Source organism: Hypanus sabinus, chromosome 27 (assembly GCF_030144855.1).
Source record: "Hypanus sabinus isolate sHypSab1 chromosome 27, sHypSab1.hap1, whole genome shotgun sequence".
In the NCBI taxonomy this organism is placed as follows: Eukaryota; Metazoa; Chordata; class Chondrichthyes; order Myliobatiformes; family Dasyatidae; genus Hypanus; species Hypanus sabinus.
The window spans coordinates 2888396-2905562 of NC_082732.1; the positions used below are offsets into that span (position 1 = coordinate 2888396).

The 17167-nt window shown below is 43.1% G+C and overlaps 1 protein-coding gene across 3 annotated transcripts in view; it reads left to right on the plus strand.

Moving 5' to 3' along the window:
- hspg2 (heparan sulfate proteoglycan 2) overlaps positions 1–17167 on the plus strand; it is a 521654-nt gene that overhangs the window by 114880 nt on the left and 389607 nt on the right. For 2 of the 3 annotated variants that reach the window (XM_059951673.1, XM_059951675.1), the window contains exons 2-3: positions 615–744; positions 1749–1817. In XM_059951673.1, coding sequence (XP_059807656.1) covers positions 615–744; positions 1749–1817 — 199 coding nt within the window. The remainder of the gene's footprint in view (positions 1–614; positions 745–1748; positions 1818–17167) is intronic. The other variant, XM_059951674.1, reaches the window with a different exon arrangement.

The following is a 17167-nucleotide window of genomic DNA, read 5'->3' on the forward strand; positions in this document are numbered from 1 at the left end:
CTAAATATGACTGGGATACTATAGTCCAGCCATTCAAACCAGGTTATTCAGTTGTAAAATTAGCTGTGATTTGTGAGGTGTATTCAGTGAGTCAACAAACAACCTGGTGGTATGAACATTGAATTCTCCAATTTCTGGTAATTCCCTCCCCCTCCCCCTTCCCCTATCCGAGGTCCCTCTCTGCCTCTCTCCCCTTTCAACTTTCTGCTCCTTTACCTCTACAATTCTTTCATGCTTATCCCCTCTCCCCTTTATCCTTCCTCTGATTGGTTCTCCACCTGGCGCCTCTAGCCCTTCCCCCTCCCCTATCTCTATTACTGGGCTTCGGCCCTCTCTTTCCCCCCCATTCCTGATGAAGGGTCTCAGCCCGAAACGTTGGCTACTCTTTTCTCACAGATGCTGCCTGACCTGCTGAGTTCTTCCAGCGTCGTGTACGTAACCAGAAAGTAAAATGCCTGACATATTTTGGTGAACACTTAGAGCCTTTGAACACGACATCCTGTTGGAGAGACCCCCTGTTACGTCTGTTACTCAATTTATTTCTGTGTGGGCAATAGAGGATTAATTATGGTGATGTCTGAATATAAATGGCATTTTTCTCCGTTTTCCTGCAGGTTGTAAATGCATCGAAGGTTTTGGATGAAGTCCCTATCCCATTGGATTTGGAGTCACACCAGAATCACCATAATGACAAGAGGTGGGACCCAATGTTATCAGATGATGAGGACCTTACCATGTCCGCTGGTAGGTGGCGAGTGCAAAGATGGATTGAAACAACCTTTAGCATCAGTATACTAGACTATGCTTGGAGTCTTTCCCGTTCCATTTGCCCGTATTGAAGCCATTAGCTCTTCCACAGTTTATAGTCACAGTAACAGGCCCTTCGACTAATCTACCCCATGCTGAGCCATTTAACTGTCTACTCCCATCAACCTGCCCTCCATACCTTTACCATCCAGGTACTGATCCAAACTGCTCTTGAACTTTGAAATCAAAATCACATCCATCACTTGGGCTGGCAACTCGTTCCAACTCTCACCGCCCTCTGAGCGAAGAAGTTTCCCCTCATGTTCACCTTCCGCCCTTAACCCATGACCTCTGGTTGTAGTCTGCTTGCATTTACCCTGTCTGAGGCAGTGTGGCTGTAGAGACTTGCAGTGAGGAGTGTGTTGGAATAAGTTTGTGGTGGAGGCATCATTTGGAGTAATTTTAGTTCAGGATGAATGTTAGCTATCCCTAACACAGCTGATTACTTGAAGAAAGTGTAGCTGCCTATGCTGGGTGTGACCGGCACACTTGGGATCAGGGCAGCGATGTTGAGGCAAGTGCGTTAAAGGCTGCCCTTCTGCATAGGCACAAGAAACTACAGAGAGTTGTGGACAAGGCTTGGAACATCATGGCAACCAGACTCTCACTGCCTCAGTAAAGCAGCCAGCTTAATCAAAGACCCCACCCCTCCCCCTCCACTTGTGACAATAATAAACCGGTACCTTGAATCTAGTCATAGCCACTCATGAAAATCATTTTTTTTGCAGTCTGTAAAATGAGTTACATTAAATGCAGTGTACAGTGCAACTGTGTGGGTGGCTTTTGTGAAAATCAGAAATACATTTGAATCATGACAATTACATGATTATCGGTGCAAAAACCCAGATATTTTTTCTGAGAGCCATTGTCCATCCAGGATTTAGGATGGAGGCCTTCAAAGGCTGGAATTAATCTTATTGTTTTCCTCTCATTTTCCACAGAAGGCAGTGCTGATTTTGAAGAGGGCAGCACACCAGATGAGTTTAATTACAGCACAGTACAAAAAACAGGTAAAAAAAATCTATTGAATTGTGTCTTGAAGCCCTAAGTTATGTTCTGCACGTGGTATTTGTGATGGGAGAAAAATCTAGTCCTGTTTATAGTGAACTAAGAGTGACTTTCTAACGAGTCTTCTCGTGCTGGTTTGTGATGCACAGTTCCATCTCGGCAAGGGGTCAGTGATGTCTGCTTTGTGAAGTAGCGTGATTAGAATCTGTTTTGGCAAGATCCCCAGTCCCAGCTCTATCCCAAGATCAAAATCTGCACCCATCATCATCCATCTTAGTTTGTAGAGTAGAAATGCAGAACATCTTTTTATTTCACTCATACCAGGGTTTCAGATGACAGTTATAAATTGCATTTGAGTTTTGGGAATTATGTCATTTGATGATGCTGAGATTGCTGCCATGTATTAAATTCTTTGGGTATACCCATTTCTGTGTGTATATAATGAACATGTATGACATACATTTGTTACTTAATGTCTGTGAGAAAGTCTTCAGATTTGGTGTTCAACAATTTAATGCATAGATAAAATCTTGTAAGAAGACAAGGATTGAATTACATTTCCAGACCAGCTTGTGAATTGGATGCAGCTGAGTGACGCTGAAGATTCTTGAGAGCAGTTGATGTTCAAGATTTTTGATTCAGTTGGGCACCCTGCAATCTTTTCCCACCTCTCATTGCTTTATATTTCCAATTCAGTTCTAACTTTAGAAATGCTCAGTGTTGCACTGCAGGACTTGGATGCAAGTCTCCACCGTGGCACCATGTTGTATTGCCCAAGCTTGTCAGTCTCAACATGGCATGATTTGATGTGGATTAGCTCTTTCGTTCCCCAATCCATGTCACTAAAACAGATTAGCATACTGTTTGGTCACCTAGCTGTGGGGAAGCTTGTAATGAATTTAGTTATTTTATTGCAAAGATTCCTTGGAGTCTGAATGGACTCAGTGAGCCAAGGCCTTCTCTTGTGCTGGAACTGAGTTAACAAGAGTGGGATCATATGAGAACAGCCTTTCTTATTACTTGCTTTCTTTCTGCTAACAGCAAGAACTGTCCATCTCTGCTCACAACATCTGGACATTCAACCTGACTGCTGTCTTATCTCACTTCTACCTTGCTGGCTAAACCTTGATTGAACTTAATTCTATTCTCTAAATTCCTTCTCAATCCACAGTTTGGGATACCATTCTTCTGGACATTTTTCTTAATTGCATCTTACTTGGAGTGTCACCAATTGTACATTGCCAGGAAGTGCCAGTGACATAAAATGGAGCTTTAAGCACCATTAGAAAATGACAGTGTAATAAAAATAACCCACTGAGTAGCTCACAATAGGGGTTTGGCAGATTTACACACCAGTATATTGTGCAAGGGGCCCAGATAGCCTTCAGATAAGACCAACAAGGGTAGGTCCAACACAGTGAACAGTAGGGCACTGAGGAGTGCTGTAGAACAAAGGGATCCGAATACAGGTCCAAAATTCATTGTAAGTGGTGTCACAGGTTGATAGGGTCGAAAGGAAAGCTTTTGGCACATTGGCCTTCACAAATCAATGTATTGAGTACAGCAGATGGAACGTTATGTTGAAGTTGTATGAGTCTTTGTTAGGCTAATTTGGAGTATTTTCTGCTGTTTTGGTCATCTACCACAGGAAAGAGGTAAATAAGAATGTTGCTGAGTCTGGAGGACCTGAGTTATACGGAGAAGTCGAACAGGTTAGGCACTTATTCCTTGGAATGTAGAAGATTAAGGGGAGATTTAATAGACTTACGCACAATTGAAGGGTGTGTGTGGCATCCGTTAGTCTTGCGAGACCATGGAAAGTCTTCTTCAGGAAGCAGACCTGGGCAGGGTTGTATGGAAGACTGGCTGTTGCCCATGCAGCAAGTCTTCCCTCTCCACGCCACCGATGTTGTCCAAGGGAAGGACAAGGGCAGGTACAGCTTGGTACTAGTGTCATTGCAGGAGTTACCTGGACAAGGTTGTATGGAAGACTGGCTGTTGCCCATGCAGCAAGTCTTCCCTCTCCACGCCACCGATATTGTCCAAGGGAAGGACAAGGGCAGGTACAGCTTGGTACTAGTGTTATCGCAGGAGTTACCTGGATAAGGTTGTATGGAAGACTGGCTGTTGCCCATGCAGCAAGTCTTCCCTCTCCACGCCACCGATATTGTCCAAGGGAAGGACAAGGGCAGGTACAGCTTGGTACTAGTGTCATCGCAGGAGTTGCCAGGACAAGGTTGAAGACAACGTCGGACTGACTTAGTGACTCCAGCTGCAGATTTGTCCTCAGGGTTTACTCCCGAAGCCTTTCCCCTGAGTGGGTATGGCTGCAAGGCAGCAGAGGTTTGAAATCAGAGTTTTCCCTCTCTTAGATGGATTGCTGACGAGCTCCATCTATCCGAAATTGAGAGGTATAGATAGGAGAAATGCAAGCAGCTTTTTCCACTTTAAGTTAGGTGAGATTACAACTGCAGATCATGGGTTAAGAGTGAAAGGTGAAAAGCTTAAGGGGAATATGAGGGGAAACTGCATCACCTAGAGGCTTGTGAGAGTGTGGAATGAGCTGCCAGTACAGGTGGTGCATGTGAACTCGATGTCAACTCTTAAGAGAAGTTTGGATAGGTACATGGATGGTAGGGGTAAGAGGCCTATGGTCCCAGTGCAGCTTGAAGGGAGTAGGCAGTTTCAAAGGTTTCAGCACAGACTAAATGGGCCAAAGAACCTGTTTCTGTGCTGTGCATCTTCGATGACTCTAAGTGCATCTCTCACCCTGACAGAAGCAGCAAAAGCTGTTTTGAAATGGTTGTTAAGGCTGCACAGCTGGAATGATGCATCTCAGTGTCTCCATGATAAACATTGCACTGCTTGTGACTGTTGTCTAAAAGTTTCGACTTGGCAAAATGTGACAGTATTATTTCTAACTCAGCTGATGTATTTGAACAGCTGATCAGTGCTAGTCTGAAAATGGCGGATTGCATAGTGACTTGCAAACTTAACCCACAAACATGGCTGTCTTGTTTAAAGACACAGGCTTTACTTTCAGACTTCTGTAGCTAGTATTATTGATTATTTCATAATGTTAGCAGTTGTTCAAATGGGAACTCTGAAATACAATATTTTTTACAATCCTCTCAAGGAGAGAGAACAATTTAATCAAATGATGACTGACTGTGATAACCAGACTATCTTACTCTACTTGTGGTTTACTGTCCTCCGGGTACCTCAAGGCCAAAGAAGTAAAGGTATAATCTACGCACCCACCCAGCAGATCTCTCCACCACGCCTGCCTGGTAGAGCATCCACTCACCCCACCCACTCCGCCATGCAAATATTTTCCTCTCCAGTATTTATTTTGCTCCCTATTGAACCACAGCAGTTGCATTTCCCTCCACTGTTACCTCTAACAGTGTACTCCAGGCTTCAGCCATTCCCTGCAAAATAAATATGTGTCATTTTTTGTTCGTTTGCCATTCATTTCCATTCTGATTCTCGAGGCACCACCAATAAGCCCAATTTCCCTTTTTATATCAAACTAATATACACCCAGACTAATATTTGCATTGGTTCACCAACAATTTTTATCTGAATACGCCTCTGTAAAGGCACCAGCACACATCCTTACTTTGGTAGTTGCCTGAGATATTTTAAAGACAACAAATAAATTCAGCAAGTAAAGTAACTTTTGGCCTTTCTGGAGATAGGATGACAAAGAAGATCTGCCCTGTGTAACTTGTCTCACTTGATTTTGTTAAATTTTTATTGAAGTTATATTGGTCCCTTCTTGTGGCAATTACAACAGGGCCACCCAGGAGTGAAATACACCATAAGTCAGTACCTTTATGCAAATGAAGATCTGTAATTAAATTACCTTATTATACTCCAAGTTGGAAGTTGGTGAAAACTTCCACAAGAATTTTGTTTCAACACATTTCTTTGCAAAACTCTCTTGCCTTGTTTTATTCTTCATAATTTCACATCTTCAAAATAGTCTCAAGCTGAGCACAGTATTATTGAAAGGAACTATGAAGGGGAGAGGAAAAAGCACAGAAACTTAGATTGACAACAGTGAGATTAAGTTATTATCATAAGACATATGTAGCATCCGTGCCCCCAATTTAACCCCATTCGCCTAGGGTGAACCACCGTTGCCCTGCCAACAGTGTAATACTTCGGTGTAAATACGGTATAATGCTCCCCCAGTCCACGCTCGCAACACAAGCATCAGATAATACACCAAAGGCAAGTAAATAATTACAACTTTATAGTTATTTCTTAGTGATGGATTAGTAGGAACAGATAACCTAAAGGTGCCAAATCAGTAAGTTTATCAGTTTGTGCACATAATATTTTAATACATTGGAGCTCAGGCTTCCGGTTCCATCCGTAATGACCTTCTGAGCCTTCGGCCACCGTCTGAACCGTCGACGTTCAGTATCCACTGCCCTGGAACCACTGTCTATTCCTCACATGTCCGTCCTCCTCGCTCACCCGAAAAAAATCCGCGAACTCCCACTCAGCTCACACATACACGATAGCATAACAATTCTCCATTGGTTAGTTCCCCCCTTATCTGCAGTTATAACACAAGCATTCTGGCGACAGAAACCCATTACAGCATTAAGTAACATTACAGAGAAGCCATTTCATTATAACAATACAGAGAAACCATTTTGTTATCCTGAACAGTTAACACCACAGTAAATGGTACTGACACATATGATGGCTGTCCCCTTTGACAATAAGAACTGCTGTTTGAGTACTGTTGGGAGGACACCCTACCTGGGGGAAGCAACAGTGCCTGTGCCTCTGGCACAGAGTCTGGCCCAGGGACAGGGTAAGAAAGAGGAAGACAGTAGGGATAGGAGACTCTATAGTTAGGGGGTCAGACAGGCGAATCTGTGGATGCAGGAAAGAAGCATGGAGGGTAGTTTGCCTCCCAGGTGCCAGAGTCTGGGTTGTTTATGATCGTGTCCATGATATCCTGAAATGGGAAGGTGAACAGCCAGAGGTCATGGTACATATTGGTACCAATGACATAGGTATGAAAAGGGAGGAGGTTCTGAAAACTGATGACAGGGAGTTAGGAAAGAAGCTGGGAATCAGGACCACAAAGGTAGTAGCCTCACAATTACTGCCTGTGCCACACAACAGTAAGTATAGGAATAGAGTGAGGCGGAGGGTAAATGCATGGTTGAGGGATTCGAGCAGGTGGCAGGGATTCAGATTTCTGGCTCATTGGGACCTCTTTTGGGGCAGGCACGACCTGTATAAAAAAGGACGGGTTGCACTTGAATCCAAGGGGGCCCATTATTCTGGCAGGGAAGTTTGCTAAAGCTATTGGGGAGAGTTTAAACTAGAATTGCCGGGGGATGGGAACCGAACTTGAAGAGATGGAGGAAGGGGCGGTTGGCTCACAAATCAAGAAAGCTTGTAGACAGTGTGAGAGGAAGGATAAGCAGGTGATAGAAAAGGGATGCAGTCAGATTGATAGGTTGAGATGTGTCTGTTTTAATGCCAGAAGCATCATGAACAAAGTGGATGAGCTTAGAGCTCGGATCAGTACCTGAAGCTATGATGTTGTGGCCATTACAGAGACTTGGATGACTCAGGGGCAAGAATGGTTACTTAGAGTGCCAGACTTGAAGCTTCTTAAAGGATGGGGGGGGGGGAAGGCAAAAGAGGTGGCACTACTGATCAGAGATGGTGTCATGGCTGCAGAAAAAGAGGCAGTCATGGAGGGATTGTCTACGGAGTCTCTGTGAGTGGAAGTTAGAAACAGGAAGGGATCAATAACTCCACTGGGTGTTTTTTTAAAAAATAGACCACCCAATAGTACCAGTGACATCGAGGAGCAGTTAGGGAGACAGATTCTGGAAAGGTGTAATAATAACAGGGTGGTCGTGGTGGGAGTTTTTAATTTCCCCAATATCGACTGGCATGTCCCGAGAGAGACGGGTTTGGATGGGGTGGGATTTGTTAGGTGCGTTCAGGAAGGTTCCCTGACACAATATGTAGATAAGCCTACATATGTAGATGTAGATAAGGCTGTACTTGATCTGGTATTGGGAAATGAACCTGGTCAGATGTCAGATCTCTCAGTGGGAGAGCGTTTTGGAGTTAGTGATCACAATTCTAACTCTTTTACCATAGCATTGGAGAGGGATAGGAACAGATTAGTTAGGGAAAAGTTTAATTGGAGTAAAGGGAAATATGAAGCTATCAGGCAGGAACGTGGAAGCATAAATTGCGAAGATATGTTCTCAGGGAAATGTACGGCAGAAATGTGGCAAATGTTTAAGCATGTGGAGTGGTGTTCTGCCTAGGTGTGTTCCAATGAGACAGGGAAAGGATGGTAGGGTAAAGGAACTGTGCTGTACAAAAGCTGTGGAGAATCTAGTCAAGAAGAAAAGAAAGCTTACAAAAGGTTTAAAAAAACTAGGTAATGATAGAGATCCAGAAGATTATAAGGCTAGCAGGAAGGAGCTTAAGAAAGAAATTAGGAGAGCTGGAAGGGGCCATGAGAAGGCCTTGGCGGGTAAGATTAAGGAAAACCCCAAGACATTCTATGAGTATTTGAAGAGCAAGAGGATAAGACGTGAGAGAATAGGACCAATCAATTGTGACAGTTGAAAAGTGTGTATGGAAGCAGAGAAGATAGCAGAGGGACTTAATGATTATTTTGCTCAGTATTCACTACAGAAAAGGATTTTAGTGATTGTAGTGCTGACTTACAGCAGACTGAAAAGCTTGAGCATGTAGATATTAAGGAAGAGGTTGTGCTGGAGCTTTTGGAAAGCATCAAGTTGGATAAGTCTCCGGGACTGGGCGAGATGCACCCTAGACTACTGTGGGAGGCGAGGGAGGGGATTGCTGAGCCTCTGGCAATGATCACTGGGGATGGGAGAGGTTCCAGAGGATTGGAGGGTTGGACAGATATAAGAAAGGGAGTAGAGATAGCCCAGTGAGTCTTACTTCAGTGGTTGGTAAGTTGATGGAAAAGATCTTGAGAGGCAGGATTTATGAACATTTGGAGAAGCTGATATATAACCATATAACAATTACAGCACAGAAACAGGCCTTCTCGGCCCTCCTAGCCCGTGTCAAACGCTTACTCTCACCTAGTCCCACCTACCTGCACTCAGGCCATAACCCTCCATTCCTTTCCTGTCCATATACCTATCGGATTTTTTTAAAATGACAAAATCAAACCTGTCTCTACCACTTCTACTGGAAGCTCGTTCCACACAGCTACCACTCTCTGAATGAAGAAGTTCCCCCTCGTGTTACCCCTAAACTTCTGCCCCTTAACTTTCAACTCATGATATGATTAGGAATAGTCAGCATGGCTTTACCAAAGGCAAGTTGTGCCTTGACAGCCTTATTGAATCTTTTGAGGATATGAATAAACACGTTGATTACAGTTATATTAACAGCAAAAGGATAGTGAGGGATAAAATTGGTCCCTTAGAGAATCAGAATGGACAGCTAAGTGCAGAGCCAAAAGAGATGGGTGAGATTTTGAACAATTTATTTTCTTCGGTATTCACTAAGGAGAAGGATATTGAATTGTGTAAGGTAAGGGAAACAAGTAGGGAAGTTATGAAAACTATGATGATTAAAGAAGAGGAAGTACTGGCACTTTTAAAGAATATAAAAGTGTATAAATCTCCGGGTCCTGACAGGATATTCCCTAGGACCTTGAGGGAAGTTAGTGTAGAAATAGCAGGGGCTCTGACAGAAATATTTCAAATGTCATTAGAGATGGGGATGGTGTCGAAGGATTGGCGTATTGCTCATGTGGTTCCATTGTTTAAAAAGGGTTCTAAGGGTAAACCAAGCAATTATCAGCCTATAAGTTTGACGTCAGTGGTGGGTAAATTAAAGGAAAGTAATCTTAGAGATGGTATATATAATTATCTGGATATACGGGGTCTGATTAGGAACAGTCAACATGGATTTGTGCATGGAAGGTCATGTTTGACAAATCTCAATGAATTTTTTGAAGAGGTTACGAGGAAAGTTGATGAGGGTAAAGCAGTGGATGTTGTCTATATGGACTTCAGTAAGGCCTTTGACAAGGTTCCAAATGGAAGATTAGTTAGGAAGTTCAATCATTAGGTATTAATATTGAAGTAGTAAAATGGATTCAGCAGTGGCTGGATGGGAGATGCCAGAGAGTAGTGGTGGATAACTGTTTGTCAGGTTTGAGGCTGGTGACTAGTGGTGTGCCTCAGTGTTCTGTACTGGGTCCAATGTTGTTTGTCATATACATTAATGATCTGGATGATGGGGTGGTAAATTGGATTAGTAAGTATGCAGATGATACTCAGGGAGGTGGTGTTGTGGATAATGAAGTAGGTTTTCAAAGTTTGCAGAGAGATTTAGGCTAGTTAGAAGAGTGGGCTGAATGATGGCAGATGGAGTTTAATGCTGATAGTGTGTGAGGTGATACATTTTGGTAGGAATAATCAAAATAGGACATACATGGTAAATGGTAGGGCATTGAAGAATGCAGTAGAATAGAGTGATCTAGGAATAATGGTGCATAGTTTCCTGAAGGTGGAATCACATGTGGATAGGGTGGTGAAGAAAGCTTTTAGTATGCTGGTCTTTATAAATCAGAGCATTGAGTATAGGAGTTGGGATGTAATGTTCAAATTGTACAAGGCATTGGTGAGGCCAAATTTGGAGTATTGTGTACAGTTCTGGTCACTGAATTATAGGAAAGATGTCAACAAAATAGAGAGAGTACAGAGGAGATTTACTAGAATGTTACCTGGGTTTCAGTACCCAAGTTACAGAGAAAGGTTGAACAAGTTAGGTCTTTATTCTTTGGAGCATAGAAGGTTGAGGGGGATAGCTAGAGTTGACGTAGATAGGCTTTTTCCATTGAGAGTAGGGGAAATAGAAGCAAGAGGACATGAGTTGGGAGTTGGGGGCAAAAGTTTAACATGAGGGGGAATTTCTTTACTCAGAGAGTGGTAGCTGTGTGGAACGAGCTTCCAGTAGAAGTGGTAGAGGCAGTTTCAGTATTGTCATTTAACGTCAATTTGGGTAGGTATATGGACAGAAAAGGAATCGAGGGTTATGGGTTGAGTGCAGGTAGGTGGGACTAGGTGAGAGTAAGCGTTGGGCATGGGCTAGAAGGGCTGAGATGGCGTATTTCTGTGCTGTAATTGTTATATGGATGATGAAGGTAGAGCAATAGATGAGGTGTATATGGATTTTAGCAAGGTATTTGCTAAAGTACCCCATGCAAGGCTTATTGAGAAAGTAAGGCAGCTTGGGATCCATGGGGACCTTGCTTTATGGATCCAGAATTGGCTTGCTCGCAGAAGGCAAAAAATGGTTGTAGATGGCTCGTATTCTGCATGGAGGTCGGTGACCTGTGGTCTGCCTCAGAGATCTGTTCTGGAGCCCCTTCGCTTTGTGGTTTTTATAAATGACCTGGATGAGGAAGTGGAGGGATGGGGTAGTAAATTTGCTGATGACATAAAGGTTGGGGGTGTTGTGGATAGTGTGGAGGGCTGTCAGAGATTACACCAGAACATCAGTAGGATGCAAAGCTAGGCTGAGAAGTGGCAGATGGAGTTCAACCCAGATCTGTGTGAAGTGGTTCATTTTGGGAGGTCAAATATGATGGCAGAATATAGTATTAATGGTAAGAGTCTTGGCAGTGTGGAGGATCAGAGAGATCTTGGGGTCCGAGTCCATAGGACACTCAAAGCAGCTGCTCAGGTTGACTCTGGTTAAGAAGGCATACAGTGCAATCAACCATGGGATTGAGTTCAAGAGCCGAGAGGTAACATTACAGCTATATAGGACCCTGGTCAGACCCCACTTGGAGTACTGTGCTTAATTCTGGTCACCTCACTACAGGAAGGATGTGGAAACCATAGAAAGGGTGCAGAGGAGATTTACAAGTATGTTGTCTGGATTGGAGAGAGTGCCTTATGAGAATAGGTTGAGTAAATTTGGCCTTTTCTCCTTGGAGCGACAGAGGATGAGAGGTGATCTGATAGAGGTGTACAAGATGATGAGAGTCATTGATTGTGTGGGTAGTCAGAGGCTTTTTCCCAGGGCTGAAATGGCTAAGACAAGAGAGCACAGTTTTAAGGTGATTGGAAGTAGATACAGAGGAGATGTCAGAGATATTTTACGCAGAGTGGTGAGTGCATGGAATGGGTTGCCGGCGACGGTGGTGGAGGCGGAAATGATCGGGTCTTTTAAGAGTCTCCTGGATAAGTATAATGGAACTTAGAAAATTAGAAGGCTATAGGTAACCCTAGGTAATTTCTAAGATGTTCAGCACGACATTGTGGCCAAAGGGCCTGTATTGTGCTGTAGGTTTTCTATGTTTCTGTAAACAACATATACTGGTTCTCGTGACCTTGGATCTTGGGTTTAATCTTTTACATCTCCTTCCTGTCTTCACTCCCTGAAGACGTTGTACATTTGTTTAGCTTGGTCCATGTTTAAGAAGTCTGCACCTGATGAGGATCTCGTCTTGGTGCTCGGAGTTGCACAGTGCTTGACAATGAATATCGGAATTTGTGATAGTGCATTGATTGTAATCTTTGTTGAATGAATATTTATGTGTCTGTGGTTGGCTTGGTGGTACCTTTCAAATGAAACTGAAGTGAACACCAAAGTTACTCTAAAAGAAATATTATTGAAGATTTAAGTTTCTGATGTATAAAGTACTTTCCTTAAAGAAATGCTCATTTCATGCTTTTGTAGTGTGGATGAAGAATAAATTCAATATTTTTAACAGGGCTAGGCAATAATACTTAATAGCACCAGTGACTGGTGCTCAATTCCCACCACTATCTGTAAGGAGTTTGTATGTTCTTCCTGTGCCCTTGTGGGTTTCCTCCCACAACCCAAAGGCATATGGTTAGTAAGTTGTGGGCATTCTATGTTGGTGCTAGAAGCATAGCAACATGTGCAGGCTGCCCCCTACACATCCTCTGACTTGGTTTGTTGTTGATGAAAACAATGCATTTCATCGTGTGTTTTGACGTTTCTCTGTACAAGTGACAAGTAAAGCTAATCTATTTGATTTTTAAAAAACCTAAGTTTTAGTTCTTAACTTGAATATGCTTCTGGTCTCCCATTTGTCTTCCTCCTTCCTACTTAGTGGTGTTTCTCACATATTTCGCACTGCCTCCGTTTATACTTACACTTCATCAGTATAATGAATAACTGTGGATCTACCCATCTTTCCTGTTATGTATCTTCCTAATTGGCTCAACAATTCAGATATACCATTCAGTTATGGCTGATTTACTTTCCCTTTCAATGTGAAAGCACCAATCCCTGCAGGGCACTGCTAGTCATCAGCAGCAGACCAGAAAAGGCTCCCTTATTCCCACTTTTTGCCTCTGCCAGTGATTCTGTCCGCACTATATCTTTCCTTCGTAACCATCTTTTTTTTAGCAGCCTCACGTGTGTCACCTTGTCAACGGCCTTCTGAAAATACAAAAACACAATATCTACTGACTTTCTTTTGCCCTTCCGGTCTGTTAATTCCTCAAGAATTCCAACAGATTCGATATTATACAACAAATGAGATAACATGCTGCACAGCTCTATGCCCATCAGTTTAAAAGATTATTTACAAAGGAACATGCCCAAAGTTTCAATATCCTCTAACCCCCAATGTGCTCTTCGCACACATTGGCTGGGTTATGTCTTATCATGAGACAATGCAATTCCCCAATCGGATCACCCTGTCCGCTTCCTGTCCCACCTGTTGCACATCAGTCACCTCAGAATCTACACAACTGGAATGGGCGTAAGTCATCCTCAATCTCGAGGCACAGTCTAACAGATAGTTTGGGAGAGCTTATCATCTGGCCTCTGCAAACCAATCTGCACACTCTCCAGCCCCAGTAACTTGAGCCCTGACGCTGGCAAGGTTGATGGTGCTCTTGTGCACTGTCATGCAGGGTAATTATAGGGAACAACACAATGGGTATACTTTGGGATGTTTTGGCTACTTATCAAAATAATCATTATGCAGGCAACACCCTCATGCTTTGATGTGAGTGGTCTGTCCTGAGTGAAACCGGATATTATCAGTTGCCCTTTAAACCTGGCGCAGGTTGAGTTGGCTCACACCTAATGCCTTTGAAGTAAACTCTGCCAGCTGTGTAGCTGGTAATTATGTGGGTTAATTGTTAATATGTTGCAATCACCATTTAATTTTTATTCATGTTGTTTCACAATTCAATTTTATAGTTGAAACATTTTCCCAGACTATAATCTTGTTGGGAAATGATTGTTTTCTGGAAACGTACATCCAAATGAATGTTTATGTTGTGCTGAACATGGAAAATATTGATGGATGCTTTGATATCACTACTGTTCCCGCCTTGTGCTCCTTGTTAGTTTCCTCCACGTTCATGTTCTCTTTCAAATTAAATCTTGAATACAGTTAATTCCCGAGTTACGAATGTCCGACTTACAGACAACTCGTACTTACAAACCGAGGAAGGAGAACGCCGTCCGCCATTTTAAGTCGGATTGCGACACTGTCCGCCATTTTAAGTTGTTGCCATTGACACTGTGTTGAGTGTTTAACTTTGTACTTGGCTTAAATTTTTCTTAGTAAGATTCAACCTGACCCTGCCCCCCTCCCCCACCCCGTTCCGGTCAGCTGGTGGCACAGTGAGATCAGCACTGGGCTGGAGAACGGAGGTTTCTGAGTTCGATCCAGTGACAGTCTGCTCCCGTGCCGGGTTGATGTTGATCCAGTTACTCCCGTACCATCCGTGCCGGGTTGATGTCGAGCTCGCAACTTGACCTCATAAAAAAAACACTGCCACCTCCAGTTTAAATTCCCACATGGAATATTGTGGATGATCAAATACCGAAACCCAGCACAGTCGCCACTTGTCCCATTTAGCCTGTCTCAGTGCGGTGATCCTTAGGACCCAGTGCACCTTGGGAGCTGGTGGAGGTCGGGACCTGCTGCCCACTGTGTTTCTGTTCCATTGACGGGAAGCAATCGTGATTGAAAATAAAGTGGAAATAATAAAGCGTTTGGAAAGAGGTGAAACGCCATCGGTCATTAGAAAGGCGTTAGGCTAAGTCGGTCAACGATCGGAACAATTTTAAAGGATAACGGATAAAGTGAAAATAATGGAGCACGTGAAAGGCTCTATCCCGATGAAAGCTACAATTATTACTAAGCAATGCAGTGGTTTAATTATTGGAATACATAATTTCTTAAGTGTTTTATATGCATAGAAAGGTAAAATATATACTATATACTAAGACAAACATTTGACTAACTGACGCTAAATAATACTGGATGTACTTGTTCTGACTTACGTACAAATCTGATTTAAAGACGGACTCAGGAACGGAACCAGAACGAAACCCAGGGACTGCCTGTACATCAAACTTGTGTGCTGTCTATTCTCAGGGTCTTGATAAGGGTTTGCAAGTCAGCATATAGTTCTCATCAGATGTACGCTTTCAAGACCTTGGTGATTTTAATGTACTGCATCACCAGTGAATTATACCCATCTCTCTGATACCCATCCTTCAGTATGCCTTCCGTTGAACATCTTAAAGGACTTGCTTTATTCCAGCTCCTCAGCACAGGCCGTACATTGTCCCAGAGGGGAGAGTGAGCAGCTGGGTTCGCACCAGTGACGGCACGTTGAGGTCTGCATCTGATGATGACGCTTATTGATGGCGTGTGTGAGCAATGTGGGAAACTTACCTGAGAGCTTCCAAATAGAAAACGATTTAAGGTTTAAAGACAAAGAAGGCAATGGTTGGGATGTTCCATAGCACTGGAGGATATTAGTATCCAAAGCACGAGAGCTCAGTGCTGAAGAGTTAGGTGTTATAGATGGTTGAGATGGACTTGAGGAAATGCATCTCTTGAATTCATATCGCAGAAGAGCTTAGTCTATTTATGTACCCCAGGGGCTTTCATATTTCATAATTTTGCGGCAATGGTTATTGTCCTCTCTGTGGTCATTAGCAGGTGTCTCTGCCTCCTCCCATGTATAAAATGATATTGCTTACATAAGTAGCTTCATTTTAAAGTCATGAATGTAATTGTACAGAGACGTGAGTTAGCTTCAGGAATACTTTAACTGTATTGCAGCTGACTAAGTGTTCAGAGCAGAACAGAAGGCTACTTTTACCCAAATCCTGGTGACACAAGGAGAAGAAGCCAGTTGCTGGAGTCTATTAATATAATCTGGTGCTTTATTTGTCCTGATTCCACCTCCACTTTTCTCTTGTGGTACCTAGTGTAGTAAATAGCTGTTGCGTTCTTTATACCAGAATCTCCCAGGGAAGTACATCTGCGTGAAGTGCATCCAGCTGCAGATCCTTAAAGACCGTGTTAGGGATCTGGAGCAGCAGCAGCTGGATGATCTTCGGCTTGTACGGGAGAGTGAGGAGATAATTGGTCAGAGTTACAGGGAAGTAGTCATCTCAAAGTTGCAGGAGGTAAATAGCTGGGTGACTCTCAGGAGAAATGGAAATGTGAACAGGCAGTTAGTGCAGAGCACCTCTGTGGCCATTACCCTCAATAATAAGTATACCATTTTGGATACTATTGTGGGGGAATGACCTCCCAGTGGAATGCTAGAGACCAGGTCACTGTCATTGAGCGTGGGTCCATGGTGCAGAAGGGAAAAAGGGAGAAGAGGGGAGCAGTAGTGGGAGAGGACTCAACAGTCACTGGAACAGACAGGGGATTCTGTGGACAAAAAAAGGACACCCAGATAGTATGTAGCCTCCCAGGTGCTCCCAGGAGAGGGAGGGACAGCAGCCAGATGTCTTGGTACATTTTGGTATCAATGACATAAGCAAAGAGATCCTGAAGAGAGTATTTAGAGAACTAGGCAAAAAGTTGAGAAGCAAGATTACACTGGATTAAGCGTTATATGATGAACCAGAAGTGATTAGGGAGCTTAAGGTAAAAAGAACTCTTAGGAGGCAGTGAGAAAGTAAAGTCTGATGTAGCAATATTTCAGTGGAGTAAAGGAAATTACAGTGCTATGAGAGAAGTTGGCCAAAGTAAATTGGAAGGAGTTGTTGGCAGGGATGACAGCAGAACAGCAATGACATAAGTTTCTGGGAAAAATGAGGAAGGTGCAAGATAGATGTATTCCAAAAATGAAGAAATACTCAAAAGGCAAAATAGTACAACCTTGGCTGACAACGGAAGCCAAAGTTAATGTAAAAGCAAAAGAGAGGTCATGCAACAAAGCAAAAATTAGTGGGAAGTTAGAGGATTGGGAAGCTTTTAAAACCCCACAGGGGGGCAACTAAAAGTATCATTGGGAGGGAAAAGATGAAGTGTGAAAGCAAGCTAACA